This window comes from Hyperoodon ampullatus (genome assembly GCF_949752795.1).
Source record: "Hyperoodon ampullatus genome assembly, chromosome: 14".
In the NCBI taxonomy this organism is placed as follows: Eukaryota; Metazoa; Chordata; class Mammalia; order Artiodactyla; family Ziphiidae; genus Hyperoodon; species Hyperoodon ampullatus.
In genome coordinates, this window is record NC_136927.1 from 529591 (window position 1) to 542483 (window position 12893).

The following is a 12893-nucleotide window of genomic DNA, read 5'->3' on the forward strand; positions in this document are numbered from 1 at the left end:
TGCTTGATGCCCCTGAACCGGACACTCAAAACGGTTAAGACGACAACTTTTATGGTATGTGTACTTTACCAATTAAAAAATAAAAAACAGAACACCAGGCAAGCAGACTGGCGGGCTGTGACCTGTGGAGCCTGACGGCCTGGGGTGCCCTGTCCCCGGGAGGCCCCTCCCACCTCTGGAGGCTGGAAACGGCTCTCCTCCCAGACGTCTTGTGAAACAGGGGGAGCCCTGGGCGGGGGGCTGGAGCCTGGGGTGGGGTAGATCCCCCCAAGGAGGCCCTAAAGCACCAAAGGCCTCGAAGGATCAGGGAGGAACCGTGCTCCTGAGCCTGTAAGGTCAGCCGAGGAGTGTCCTTTCAAGTGGAAATGCTACGTTCCACGAATAAAACAAATTGGGAGATATTTTTATACTTAGGAAAATGGATTATAGCTCTTGGTGACACACACACTGCAGCCAGCACTCTCCGCGTCTCTCTGGAAAACCGTAATTTAAACCAAGCTGGTGTTTTTGGCATCCGGTCACCTGGCCGTCCCCCCCCGCACCCCAGGGCGCCGCTGGTCAGAGGGCAGTGTCCAGCCTGCAGAAGGGGGGCTCTGGATGACCATCCCCAAACCATGACCGTTTAAAGGCCAGGATGGGGCCTCCGATGGGAGCCCACGTCCTGGGAGCTTCAGGGCAACGACGTGATGGACACAGTCTCCACTCCCCCCCGCCCTCACAAGACGGGCCTCACTCAAGCCTTAAAAGCCACCCTCGGAACCCTCACAAGCGGCCAGTCCCTGGTCAGGGGCCACTCCCCTGCTCCCGTGAAGGCAGAGCCAGAAAGGAGTAAACAAAACACGGCACCAGGCCTGGGAGAAGCTGCAGCTTCGTACCCAGAGCGGTGATAACAGTCATTATTAGAATGCGTGCTGGTAGCCAGCAGCCCACTTTTTCACCCCAGGTTCCTGCCTGAGCATCTTTTGATGCCTTTAAACGTGGCCTCACCCGCAAGGCTCGGGCCCTGCATGTTTATCCTGCGCTCACGCCCACATCACAGGAGCTCCCTCTGCAGGCTCCCTCGCCCCGCCCGGCCCTCCCACGCCCACCAGCAGCTGGAAACTCTGATGAGACTGACGGAGGGGCGGCCCCCAAGTCACCGCCTTGTCCCATCCGGGCTGACGGTCCCGAATTGGAGAGTCAGCCAGAAAGTGGCATCCGCCCACAGTGCCCAGACATCCGGGCTCAGGCATCTCACAGCTGCCTTCGTACCTGAGCCGCTGCGGGGAGGGCTGGACCTGCCTGTAACCCCAGTTACAGCAAGTGACCCCACTTCCCCGTCACACAGTCGCCTCCCCATGTCCCCCGCCTGGAGAGACCTGGCGCGGTGACTGACGTCCCTGGGGGCCGGGAGGGGTCCTGCCCAGACAAGTGGGCCAAGCCAGCCCCTCCCCTCACTCAAGATGGAGGTGCGGGCCAGCAGGTGAGAGCACCGGGCACTCTACAGTTTGCTGGGACGGGGGTCCTGAGTCCGGATGGGCGAGTGGGCAAGGACGCCCAGGGCTGAGTGGTTGGGGCCAAGGGGCCTGTCTCGAGGGACAGCCCCCCACCCCGGGCCCACCACCCATCAGGTAGGGTTCCTGCCAGCGCTCAGCCCTGTGGCCGGTTCCAGCATCTCCGCTCAGGCAGTGGTGGGTCCAGGGGGCGCCCGCCTCCCACACCCTCCTGTGTGCTCACACCTTCAGAGGGAAGGTGGCCACCAGCACCTGGAGCCATTCCTCCCTGCAAGGGAGAGGGCATCTCCACTGCACGCGGGGTCTGCCGAGGAGGGTGGTGGCAGGTGGATTAATGGGGACAGAGGGCGGGGCAGACGTACTGGGGGCACCCACAGGGCCTCCACCCGACCCCGCGTGTGGAGTAACACAGAGATGCTGCCACTCCGGGCATGAGGGCCCAGGTCCAGGCAGCAGCCAGGAAACCACAAGGCTTGGGCTCTCACATCTGCGTGGACCACACCAGCTGGGGAGGCACATCTCACGGGACCCCGACGGTGGGCCCTTGAGGCTCCTCGAAAGACAAGGACAGGGCTCTGGGCCAAAGGTCAGCCGTCCCTGCATCTACTCACTGGGGAGAACCCGGGCTCCGACGTGCCAACCCCAGGGTCATTTCAACTCTCAGCCACATGCTCTGATGACACGAGTCGGCACTTTGGCAACATCTTCGGGGTTGAACTAGAGAAGTCTTGTGACTCCAAGGAAGGCAGAAGAGGGAGGACATTCCGGGGGCTGGAAAGCAGGACCCAATCTTTGTGGGACCCTGTGCATGAGGGAGAGCCCCGATCTCGGTCGTTAGCCCAGTGGCTCTGCCTGGGTGGGGTCTCGAAGGATGCATAGAAGTTTGCAAGTCAGAGCAGGAGTAAGAACAGAGGCAGAGGACAGGTAGGGGCTCAGAGGCAAGATGCGCACCGGGAATGTCCTTCCAGGGTGCCTCCCCGACGACTAAGAACCCCAAAGGCAGGGGCCACGTCCCCAAAGGTGTATCCTCAGGGCTTTGTAAGTGTCCAGCACACGAGTGCTCAATCGACACTTGAGCAAGAAAACAAGGAAGGGGGTACTTCCCTGGTGGCGCAGTGGTTGAGAATCCACCTGCCAATGCAGGGCACACGGGTTCAAGCCCTGGTCCGGGAAGATCCCACATGCCGCGGAGCAACTAAGCCCGTGCACCACAACTACTGAGCCTGAGCTCTAGAGCCCGCAAGCCACAACTACTGAGCCCACGTGCCACAACTACTGAAGCCCATGCGCCTAGAGCCTGTGCTCCGCAACAAGAGAAGCCACCGCAATGAGAAACCCGCGCACCGCAACGAAGAGCAGCCCCCGCTGGCCACAACTAAAGAAAGCCTGTGCACAGCAATGAGGACGCAACGCAGTCAAAACTAACTAACTAACTAACTAAATTTATTAAAAAAAAAGAAAAAGAAAAAAGAAAGAAAACAAGAAAGGGACGGAGGACGGGGGACAGGATGGACAATGGTGACAGCAGAGGGACCGAGGTGCAGAAGAAGCCCACACAGGGGTCAGGGCCCGAGGAAGGACCTGGACCTGAGCCTGGAGCCAGCCGACCCCTCAGCCCTTCTGAAGGGGGCAGCTCTGGAGACACCGGGACGAGGCAGCCTCATCGGTCTCCTCTGCTTCCTGGGCTGGTGTTGTTTTAACCCAAAGCGAAGCCCACAGGAGGTGGCTCTGCTGGCAGCCTGGGTCCGGGTCGGAGCCGCAGCCCACACTCATCCTCCATCTGCCACCCGCTCTGCGGCCGTGGCTGCCCCGGGCCCGCGGCTCCTGCCTCAGTTTCCGCCTGTGGTGTGGGACAGAACAGCCCCCGCCCCCAGAGGCCTGGTCCAGGCCCCGCGCTCAGGACGGACAGAAACCCCGACTCCGTGTGCCGCTCGCCCTGACGTCCCTGTGGTGAGTCACTTCCTGTGCCACCAGCTCCAGAAGCCGAGGGCCGCCCGCCGGTTCCCAGAACACGCGACCACATGGACACAGACATGCTGCTGGCGGCACAAGTGAGCAAATGCCCCCCCAGCCCCTCCACAATGGCCTGGCAGTGCCAGAAGCCGAGCCCTGAGAACTGGGCTGGGTCAGCGCACCGGGGCGGCACTGCCAGACAGCAGCGGGAACCCCACCTCATGGGGGCTCGGATTGTGGGGGTGGTGTGTGGAGACCGCCAGTGCCCCATCCCTGCCCCGTCCCCGGCACTGGCATCCTGGGCCTGGAGCTGACTCGGGGGCCCCTCGGATGTGCCCTGACGGTGCCGGGACCGTGGACTCCAGAACCCCAGGACGGGCTCAGTCCTGAGCCCGGGGCGCGGGGGGGCCAGTCTGCCGCGGGGGCCGGCCTTAACCAGAAGCTCCTGGGAACAGGTGCACAAGCTGAACCGAATCAGGGCCACAGAGGAAACCTTGGGGGCAGATGCACTGCTGACGCCCAGCCGCGAGGACAACACTCACGGAGGCCGAAGGAGGAGGGGGAGGGGCTGGGGGGGAGGTTTGGGGGAGGGCAGCACAGGCCGAGCCCCGCATTTGGAGAAGCCCACGCGGGGCCCCCAGGCAAGGACACCGCCATCCAAGCAGGGTGGGCTCAGCCTGCGGGGGCCGGCGACTGAAGGAGGTGCTCCCCCCTCCAAGTCGGAGCCTGGGTCCCTCACTCCTGAAGGCAGGAAGTAAGGGGAGGAAGCTGAACGAGATCAGGGAGCACCACATCCCTGGGACGGACGGAGCCTGATTCCATCGTAAAGCCAGAGCCACGGGGCCTGTAGACATTTACAAAGCGTGAGCACCCAGTGTGGCTGAGTGAGCCTGCTGGGTCGTGGGCTCCTGGCTGGGGCAGGGCTGGTCAGCCGGGGCCCCGCGACCACAGTCGGCTTGTGCAGGAAGCAGACGGCAGGCGACCTTATTTCACTCTGTGCTCAGATATGCTTACGTTATCTTTTAAGTGAACTCTGTCACTTCTGGATTGAAAAACTGGAAACGCATCACTCAGAAAGACGTGTTCTAGCCCTGAGCTTGTGCGCAGAGACAGGAGTTATTTTCCAAAAACAGTTCAGGATACTTACGTCCACTTCCCCTTGGTCGATTACGTAGAAGTTATCCCCTTCGTCCCCTACAAGAAAAGGGAAACAGGACACGTGATGCAAGAATGCGGAGTTTTGTTTTTCTTGTAAAAATCCACCTTTCGGCGTTGCTTCATAGACCTCTGCTAAGCAGTACCAGGTCTCATCAATTTAAAAAAATCTTTAAATAAAAGCTGTATGGGGCATCCCTGGTGGCGCAGTGGTTGAGAGTCCGCCTGCCGATGCAGGGGACGCCCGTTCGTGCCCCGGTCCAGGAAGATCCCACATGCCGCGGAGCGGCTGGGCCCGTGAGCCATGGCCGCTGAGCCTGCGCGTCTGGAGCCTGTGCTCCGCAGCGGGGGAGGCCACAGCAGTGAGAGGCCCGCGTGCCGCAAAAAAAAAAGAGCTGTATGTCTGGAAGGTGCAGAACACGGTGGCCCATTTCACACGCGGAGGGAAACGGTGACGGCAGCCAGGCACGTCCTCTCCCGGCAGCACCGTCTGAAATCCACTCCCAGCACGTTGCCAGGACTCAGCGCAGCCCCGCCATGTTTTTAATAGCAAGGAGGTTACCAAAACATATTAACACGTTACCTTGTTAAGTGGACTGTTCTGAAGTGTCATTAGTGGCTTTTCTCAAGACAGACAATGAGAGTTTTGTATAATGTACATTTTTTTAATGAATTTATTTATTTGTTTGTTTTTAGTTTTGGCTGTGTTGGGTCTTCATTGCCATGCATGGGCTTTCTCTAGTTGAGGCAAGCAGGGGCTACTCTTCGTTTTGGTGCGCAGGCTTCTCATTGTCACGGCTTCACTTGTTGCAGAGCACAGGCTCTAGAGCGCAGGCTCAGTAGTTGTGGCGCACGGGCTTAGTTGCTCCGCGGCATGTGGAATCTTCCCGGACCAGGGCTCGAACCCGTGTCCCCTGCACTGGCAGGCGGATTCTTAACCACTGCGCCACCAGGGAAGCCCGAAATACACTTTTTAAGTGAATAACCCATTTTTCCCAGAGGGCTCTGGCCCCGAGGAGGAGCAGAAGGGTGCGTACCTTGCTGTATGACGGTCTCCCCAGCGATGTGCGTGACGGGGAACATGGCATCGAATATGTCGCTGGAAAAGAAAGCACAGCATGGGGGTGCTGCAGGGGCACCAGTCGACCTGCCCCTCACGGGGCTTCACACGGCTCCTTCTCAGGGGAGACGACGACCCCTGGGACCCGCTGTCCCTTGGTCACAACCTCCTGATCTGCACGTATTGGGGTTTCACAAAAATGGGATCACACTCAACAGACTCCACTTACAAAACGTAAATCAGATGGTGACTGTTTCCACTAGGACACGGCAACCAGTCTTGACCTGTTTTCTGCTTCTTCCCAGGTGAACACTTTGCATCTGAGGGTGTTGAGACACCAGATGCAGAAATGGGAAGAAACCAGACTCTGTAACTGCTCACTCGAGGGGCACAGAGGCCGACAAGGCTGGCTCAGGCTCTGCCCACCAGGCAGCCCGGCCGTTCCATAGCCCGAGTTTACTGTGAGACAGACCCACAGGTAGGACCCGAGGGGGCATGGGGAGGAGCGGGCTGCCGGGCAGGTGGGGATGCCCATTGCCCAGGGCAGGTGTGCACGTTGGTCCAGGACCCTTTATCTCCTCGGGATGGCAACCAGATGCAGGGTCAGAGGTCAGGGTCTGGATCCCAAAATACAATGACCACGCTCGGGGATGTGACCCACCCCCAGGCACACGTTTCCCCAAAAGAGAAGCATGAATCTGGGGCCCCTCAGGCAGGAAATGAACCCTGGCAGTCAGGACGCCTGCTTGCTTCCCACCTGCCTGTTTAAAAAGGGGATTCTTGGAAACTGGTCAGCGGAGGAGCCTCAGAGGAGCCCCAGGTGCCAGGCCCTGGGGAAGCAAAAGCAGGACCAGAGATCCAAACAGCCCTGTGCTCGCCCACTCCCAGGGCCCAGAAAACGTGAGTAAGTCTTAAGGCAGTTACTTCCCCTCTATTTAAACATCTCTCTCTCCGGAGGAGGAGGAGGAGGAGGAGGGCAGCACGCCAGGGGTCTGGCAGGTGACCAGAGGCTGTGGGGAGGCGGGGGGAGAGGGTGCAGGTGCACGTCAGGTCAGAGCTCGGCTCTCAGGCCTGATCCATGTGGACGCCGTCCTTCTGTGCTTGGCTAAGTCACGCTTCCACCTCCAGGCACACCTGAGCCCCACCTGAGCCCCGCCTGCTGCCCCGATCCCTTGGTCTCCTGATCAGGAGGGAAAACGAGCCGCTGTCTGTCTGTCCTGAGATGCGTGGCCTGGGCCCCGAGGCCTCTGTCTGAGCAGCACCCTCCCGGGTCTTGCTACGAGGGCCAGGGTCCTCAGACAGGGGAACCTCAGCCGCCATCAGGCAGCCCCTCCGCTGCCTGGCCTCCCGAAGGCGGGGGTCCACTTCCAAGCCTAGAACTTTCCCCTTCACACCAGGGTGTGGCCTCCGATCGTCCACGTGGAACTGACGTTTTCAAATTCACATTCAAGATGAGGTCTGACCCTTGAGGTCAAAACACCACAGACGAAGGGAAATGCACATCAACATCACGATGAGATGACACCTCACACCTGTCGGAATGGCCATCAGCAAAAAGAACACAAATAACAAATGTTGGGAAGGATGTGGAGAAAAGGGAACCCTCCTGCACTGTTGGTGCAGCCACTGTGGAGGACAGTATGGAAGTTCCTGAAAAAAACTGAAAATAGAGTTGCCATATGATCCAGAAATTCAACTCCTGAGTATATACCTGAAAAAAATGAAAACACTAATTCAAAAAGATACGTGCACCCCAATGTTCATAGCAGCACTGTTTACAACAGCCAAGACATGGAAGCAACCTAAGTGCCCATCAACAGATGAATGGATAAAGAAGATGTGGTACATATATACAATGGAATATTACTCAGCCATAAAAAAGAATGAAAGAATGCCATCTGAAGCAACACGGATGTAGTTGGAGGATATTATGCTAAGTGAAAGAAGTCAGACAGACAAATACTATATGATCTCACTTATATATGAAATCTTAAAAATACAACACACTAGTGAATATAACAAAAAAGCAGCAGACTCACAGATGTAGAGAACAAACTAGTGGTTACAGTGGGGAGAGGGAGGGGAGAGGGGCAAGACAGGGTAGGGGAGTAAGAGGTACTAACTACTGTGTATAAAATAAATAAGCTACAGGGACGTATTGAACTATACAGGGAATATAGCCAGGGTTTTGTAGTAACTATAAATGGAATACAACCGTTAAAAAGTATGAATCACTACGTCATACACCTGAAACATGTAATACTGTTAATCAACAACGCCTCAGTAAAAAAAAAGAAAAACCCACTGATGAATCCCAACTTGATATATTTCTGAAAAAAATCATGCAAACAGAGCTGTTCCATTTTGGGCTTGCTATTTTCAGCCCAAAAGTAGTTTAAATGTTCATCACAGCTAATTCCAACAACACAGACATTTTGGGTTTTGTTTATTTTAAATCCAAACCCCACTGCCCAAGTGCCATTTTAAAATACGGCTAATAAAAAGAAACGAAATTGAGTTATTTGCAGTGAGGTGGATGGACCTAGTCTGTCATACAGATACCGTATGCTAACCCACATATGTGGGATCTAAAAAAAAAAAGGTTCTAATGAACCTAGGGGCAGGACAGGAATAAAGACGCAGACATAGAGAATGGACTTGAGGACACGGGGAGGGGAAGGGTAAGCTGGGACGAAGTGGGAGAGTGGCATGGACATATATACACTACCAAATGTAAAATAGATGGCTAGTGGGAAGCAGCGGCATAGCACAGGGATATCGGCCCGGTGCTTTGTGACCACCTAGAGGGGTGGGATAGGGAGGGTGGGAGGGAGGGAGACGCAAGAGGGAGGAGATGTGGGGATGTATGTATACGTATAGCTGATTCACTTTGTTATAAAGCAGAAACTAACACACCATTGTAAAGCAATTATACTCCAATAAAGATGTTTAAAAATATAAAATAAAATAAAGCTAATTCTTGACTTGCAAGTAAATGTTTAGAACACATCCTGCTGGTAAGTTACTTATTTTGACCTTGGAAACAAGACCTTCGAAGCTACAGTCAAGTCAGCAGCCAAGGCCACCTAAGCCTTCACTTCACCCTGACCTTAGCTAAGCAGCAAAGTGCCTCTGAAAACAGTTCTAAGGCAAGAAGGAAAGGCACCAGCCGGGGGGGCCTCCCTCGACCCTGAGATGCACCCGAGCCCTGGGGGTGGGCGCTGGGCGTGCCTGGTTCCCAGCTCCTGGTGGCATCCACCCCCCCGGGAGGGCCACGTGGCCCCCCAACACCTTCCGGGGTGTGATCGGTTCTGGGTGTCACCTGCTGTCCCCACCCTGGCAGAAGCCAGACCCTGGCCCTGAGGCCTTGGGGGTGTGAACACCTTGCCATGGAAACCGGGCCTTCTCCCACAGGCCATCTCTTCAGAATGAGGGTGAAGAATGTTCTCTGATGGTCGGAGAACACCCACTCCTGGGGTAAAATACTAGCCAACTCCTTCCGACTTCCGTGATCTGACCTCAAACCTGCTCTCAGGGCGGGTGGCCTCCCAGATTAGACTGCGTGGGGCTGGGGACCAGTGGACGGTGTGGGATGGGCAGCCTTGTGTGGCCCCAAAGCCCACGGCCCTGCAGACTGGCCTTGCAGTGGCTCAGACCAGCCCAGGCTGTGCCGATGTCCCACTGCACTCACCAGCCCTACCCCTCTCCCCTGCAGGAGGCAGGCACCCCAGGGGTCCCAGGGACCTGGGGTAAAGGCCCTGGAAGCTTGCCCATGGGGGCGTGTCTTACAAAATGCCACTGTGCCCTCAAGCAACCAAGAAGATCGCCCGGGAAGGACTCACTCACCAAAGTGCTGTGAAGCCCTGGCGGCCCACCCTCCACGCTGAGCCTCAGATACCGACTCTGCAGCTCAAGGGGCTGCCGCAGACCCTTCCAGCACGTAGCATGGGCAGGCCTGTCCACGGTCACTTGGCAGGGCCGCACAGACGCAGACCCCAGTTCTGGGACCAGCCCAGTGCTCAGCCGGCCAGAGAGCACCAGCCTCCTTCTGGACGATGGAGCTGGTGGGAGAGACCAGGCGGCCCGCTGTGCTCCAGGTTCTAGGGAAGCAGAGCCCTTCCCACTCTCCCCGTCCTCCTCCTGGGACACCCTACCTCCGCCCCCTTCTCTAACAGCGGGCACATGTCAGGGGGACAGACCTGGACCTCTCCCTCATCCCCCATCAGCCTCCCGCTCGGCCACCCACTCAGCAGCAGACCCCAATGTTCCCGATGGAACCACAAACTGCATCTGGCCACACCAGCATTTAGTGGGACCTACTAGCATCTTAAACCTCAGATGCAGATTTGTGCCCCTGAGTTCATGACACTGGTGATCTGCTCTTGTTGACAATTTCTCCCCCTTCTACCTGCTTCCCCCGTCCCCCTTGCAATGGTGCTTGTTCTGAAATTTGAGGGATTTCCTTTTCATTGTATGCTTTCTCTCACAACATGGAATCTTGAGCTATATGCACGTACTTTAAATTTACCCCCAAACGGCATCGTGCTACAGATCCCACCCTGTTTCTTCCCTTTTTTCAGGAGCACATCTCGGCTTTACTCAGATTGCCTTCTCGCTGTGCCCTCATGTGGCAAAAAGCGAGCATGCGAGGCTCTCTGGTGTCTTCTTATAAGGGCACTAATCCCACCATTGGGGGCCCACCCTAAAAGGCCTGCCTCCAAACGCCATCACACTGGGGCTTAGGGTTTCAATAAGTGAATCTGGGAGACACGGTTCAGTCCACAGCAATTACCTTCTGCCAAATAGTTTTTGGGTTCATATTTTGGCATTTTGTCCGTGAGGAAGGGGATCTGGTTTGTCTTTCCCCAGATGGTTAGCCAGTTTTCCCAACAACACCCACTAATGGCTCCATCCTGGTATTACACTCACACAGCACATACTCTATGTGTCTGTTATGGGCTGATTTGTGTGTCCCTCCAAATTCATATGAAATTCATACAATATGCTGAGCAGCTTTCTCTTGTTTTCTATTTTCTGGAGCAACTCGTAAAAGGATGGACAGTTTGTTGACGTTTGACAGAATTCACCCATAAAACCTTTGGGACCTGGGTCTCCTTGGAAGGGAAGGTCTTCGGTCACCACTGAATTTTCTTTAGTGCTTTATTGATTCTTCATGGGCCAATTTTGGCCCCATTTTCAAAGTTAGCCACAACATTTAAAAATTGAGAGAGTAATAAATATCCAAATTTTTGGCTTTTCTTTGGGAAAAAAAAAGGAAGATCTAGTAACGTGGGGCCTTTGTTCTCCTGAAGCAAGAACTCAGCCCCCTTCCCACCCTGGTGGGAGCACATGCTCTGTCTGCCACGATCCCTACATCACCTGACTCCTGACCCCCAGCATCCTTTTACAGCCCCTGCCTAAGGGGCTCACTGTCCAGTGGGGGGGACAGATGTACATGTGGGCCTTCATCACAAGGGGTGTGGTCATCCCTGTGACAAACGCTCCCTTGATGGCAACCCAGAGACCTGGTGCCACCCCAAAAGTTGCCTGGAGGGGCCCAGGGGCTGAGTCGCCCAGGAGATAACCCACTTGTAGAATGGGCACAGTTCACAGCACAATGGGAGATTAACCAAGAGGACCATACTCCTGGAAGCCGCCCGATCAGGAGCCACTGTGATTATTTCTGCTGGCTCCAAACCTTGTGCACACAGCAGCTCCGAGCCTTCTCCCAACCCTGGGAATGATGCCAAAGGAGCACTCCACGCCCCTGAGCTCAGCCAGTCTCATGATCCAGTTATGGCTCTTTTATTCCCTTTTATTGGCTGACATTTCTAATATATAGCCGAACTGCTGCTGCAGGTGGCCTGACAGGTAAACACCCCTTGCCCCAACCCCTGCAAAGAAAGCTGCAGAAGCAAACAGGTTGGACCAGTTCTCAGAGTGAGGCCACCCAAGTGCAGCAGAGGACAGAGGACGGGGAGAGACGTGCCCACAGCCAATCAGAGCTGCGCCTGCCCCAAGCACCTGCCCCCCTTCCGAGGTGGGAGTGAGGATCCCCGCACCCCAGCCGCACATAAAACCTGCCACTCCCCCCCCCCGCCCCGCCCTTCCCGACTCCAACAATCTGCCCCTCTGCATTCTGTAAATATGGGAATGGGGGCAGAATTCTTGTGATTTTAAGCAAAAGCACTGAGACAATGACCACAGGAACACCTCCAGTCATAAGGAAAAACCTGCATTAGCATTTCCAAAATTTCTGTGTCTTTATTTCTTTAAACATTTTATTTTGAAAAACGTCAAACTTTCAGAAGCATGGGAGTGGGGGATGTCAGAGCCAGGATGCGTGTTTATACCCCCGGCTGGTGATGTCGCAAGACCAGCTCATAACATAGTGCAGACACTCCAGCAGCGGGTCTGCACAGAGTGCATGCGTGTGGTGACAAGGGCCAGGAGGGAATAATGAGCGATGTGGACAACATTAATAAAAAGGCCCCACTGAATGCAGAAAACGTGTTCGAGTGCGTACAAGTGTGTTTTCTGACTTCAGAATGATGCCACCAAGGGGAAAAGTGCACCTGACATTGGAAACGGTTCTCAAAGTCCTACGCCCGCTGCCTTTGCCTTGGGAGAACTTCTTTCCTTTGCTGGCCTGGGCTCATGGTCAATGTTACTCACGTTCCAGGAACCAGCCTGGACCCGCAGGCAAAGCTCTGGTGCCCGTGGGGACACCCTGTTTTCTGCGGCACGTCACAGCCCGGGTAACAGAGGGGCTTTCGTCTGCTGGGAGCCAGCGCCCCGACAGGGTGCCTGGCTTATGTTTAGGCTTTTCCACTGTTTGGGTGAAACTGACTTCAAGTTTCCAAATAGTCCTCTCTAAACAGCAATAACTCAAGCGTAGCTGTTCACTGCAGTGGACATGGGGCGGCCCACTCCCTGCTGGGGCATCGAGAGTGCAATGTTTATAAATCCCAGGAGCCTCTGCCTCAGGCACCTGGAGCCACCTCGTCTGTGGCTGGTTCCTCAACCCCGATGCCTGGCACTGGGAAAAAGCACACAAATGCCTGGGGTCCCATAGGGAGAACATCCATGGTCCCAGGTGTGCCAGCTGAGTGTTACACCTGAACAAATTAATACATGTGACTCACACAGCATTGGCCCTCAGACCACAATGGAGTTAAACTAGAAATCTCTTTTTTTTTTTTTTTGCGGTACACAGGCCTTTCACTGTTGTG

The 12893-nt window shown here is 55.7% G+C and overlaps 1 protein-coding gene across 1 annotated transcript in view; it reads right to left on the reverse strand.

The window, feature by feature from the left end:
* Positions 1 to 12893, reverse strand: part of PRKAR1B (protein kinase cAMP-dependent type I regulatory subunit beta) — a gene marked incomplete at both ends in the record, with an annotated part of 83768 nt that overhangs the window by 29199 nt on the left and 41676 nt on the right. The window contains 2 exons of the mRNA XM_079719346.1: positions 4594 to 4640; positions 5639 to 5700. Coding sequence (XP_079575472.1) covers positions 4594 to 4640; positions 5639 to 5700 — 109 coding nt within the window. The remainder of the gene's footprint in view (positions 1 to 4593; positions 4641 to 5638; positions 5701 to 12893) is intronic.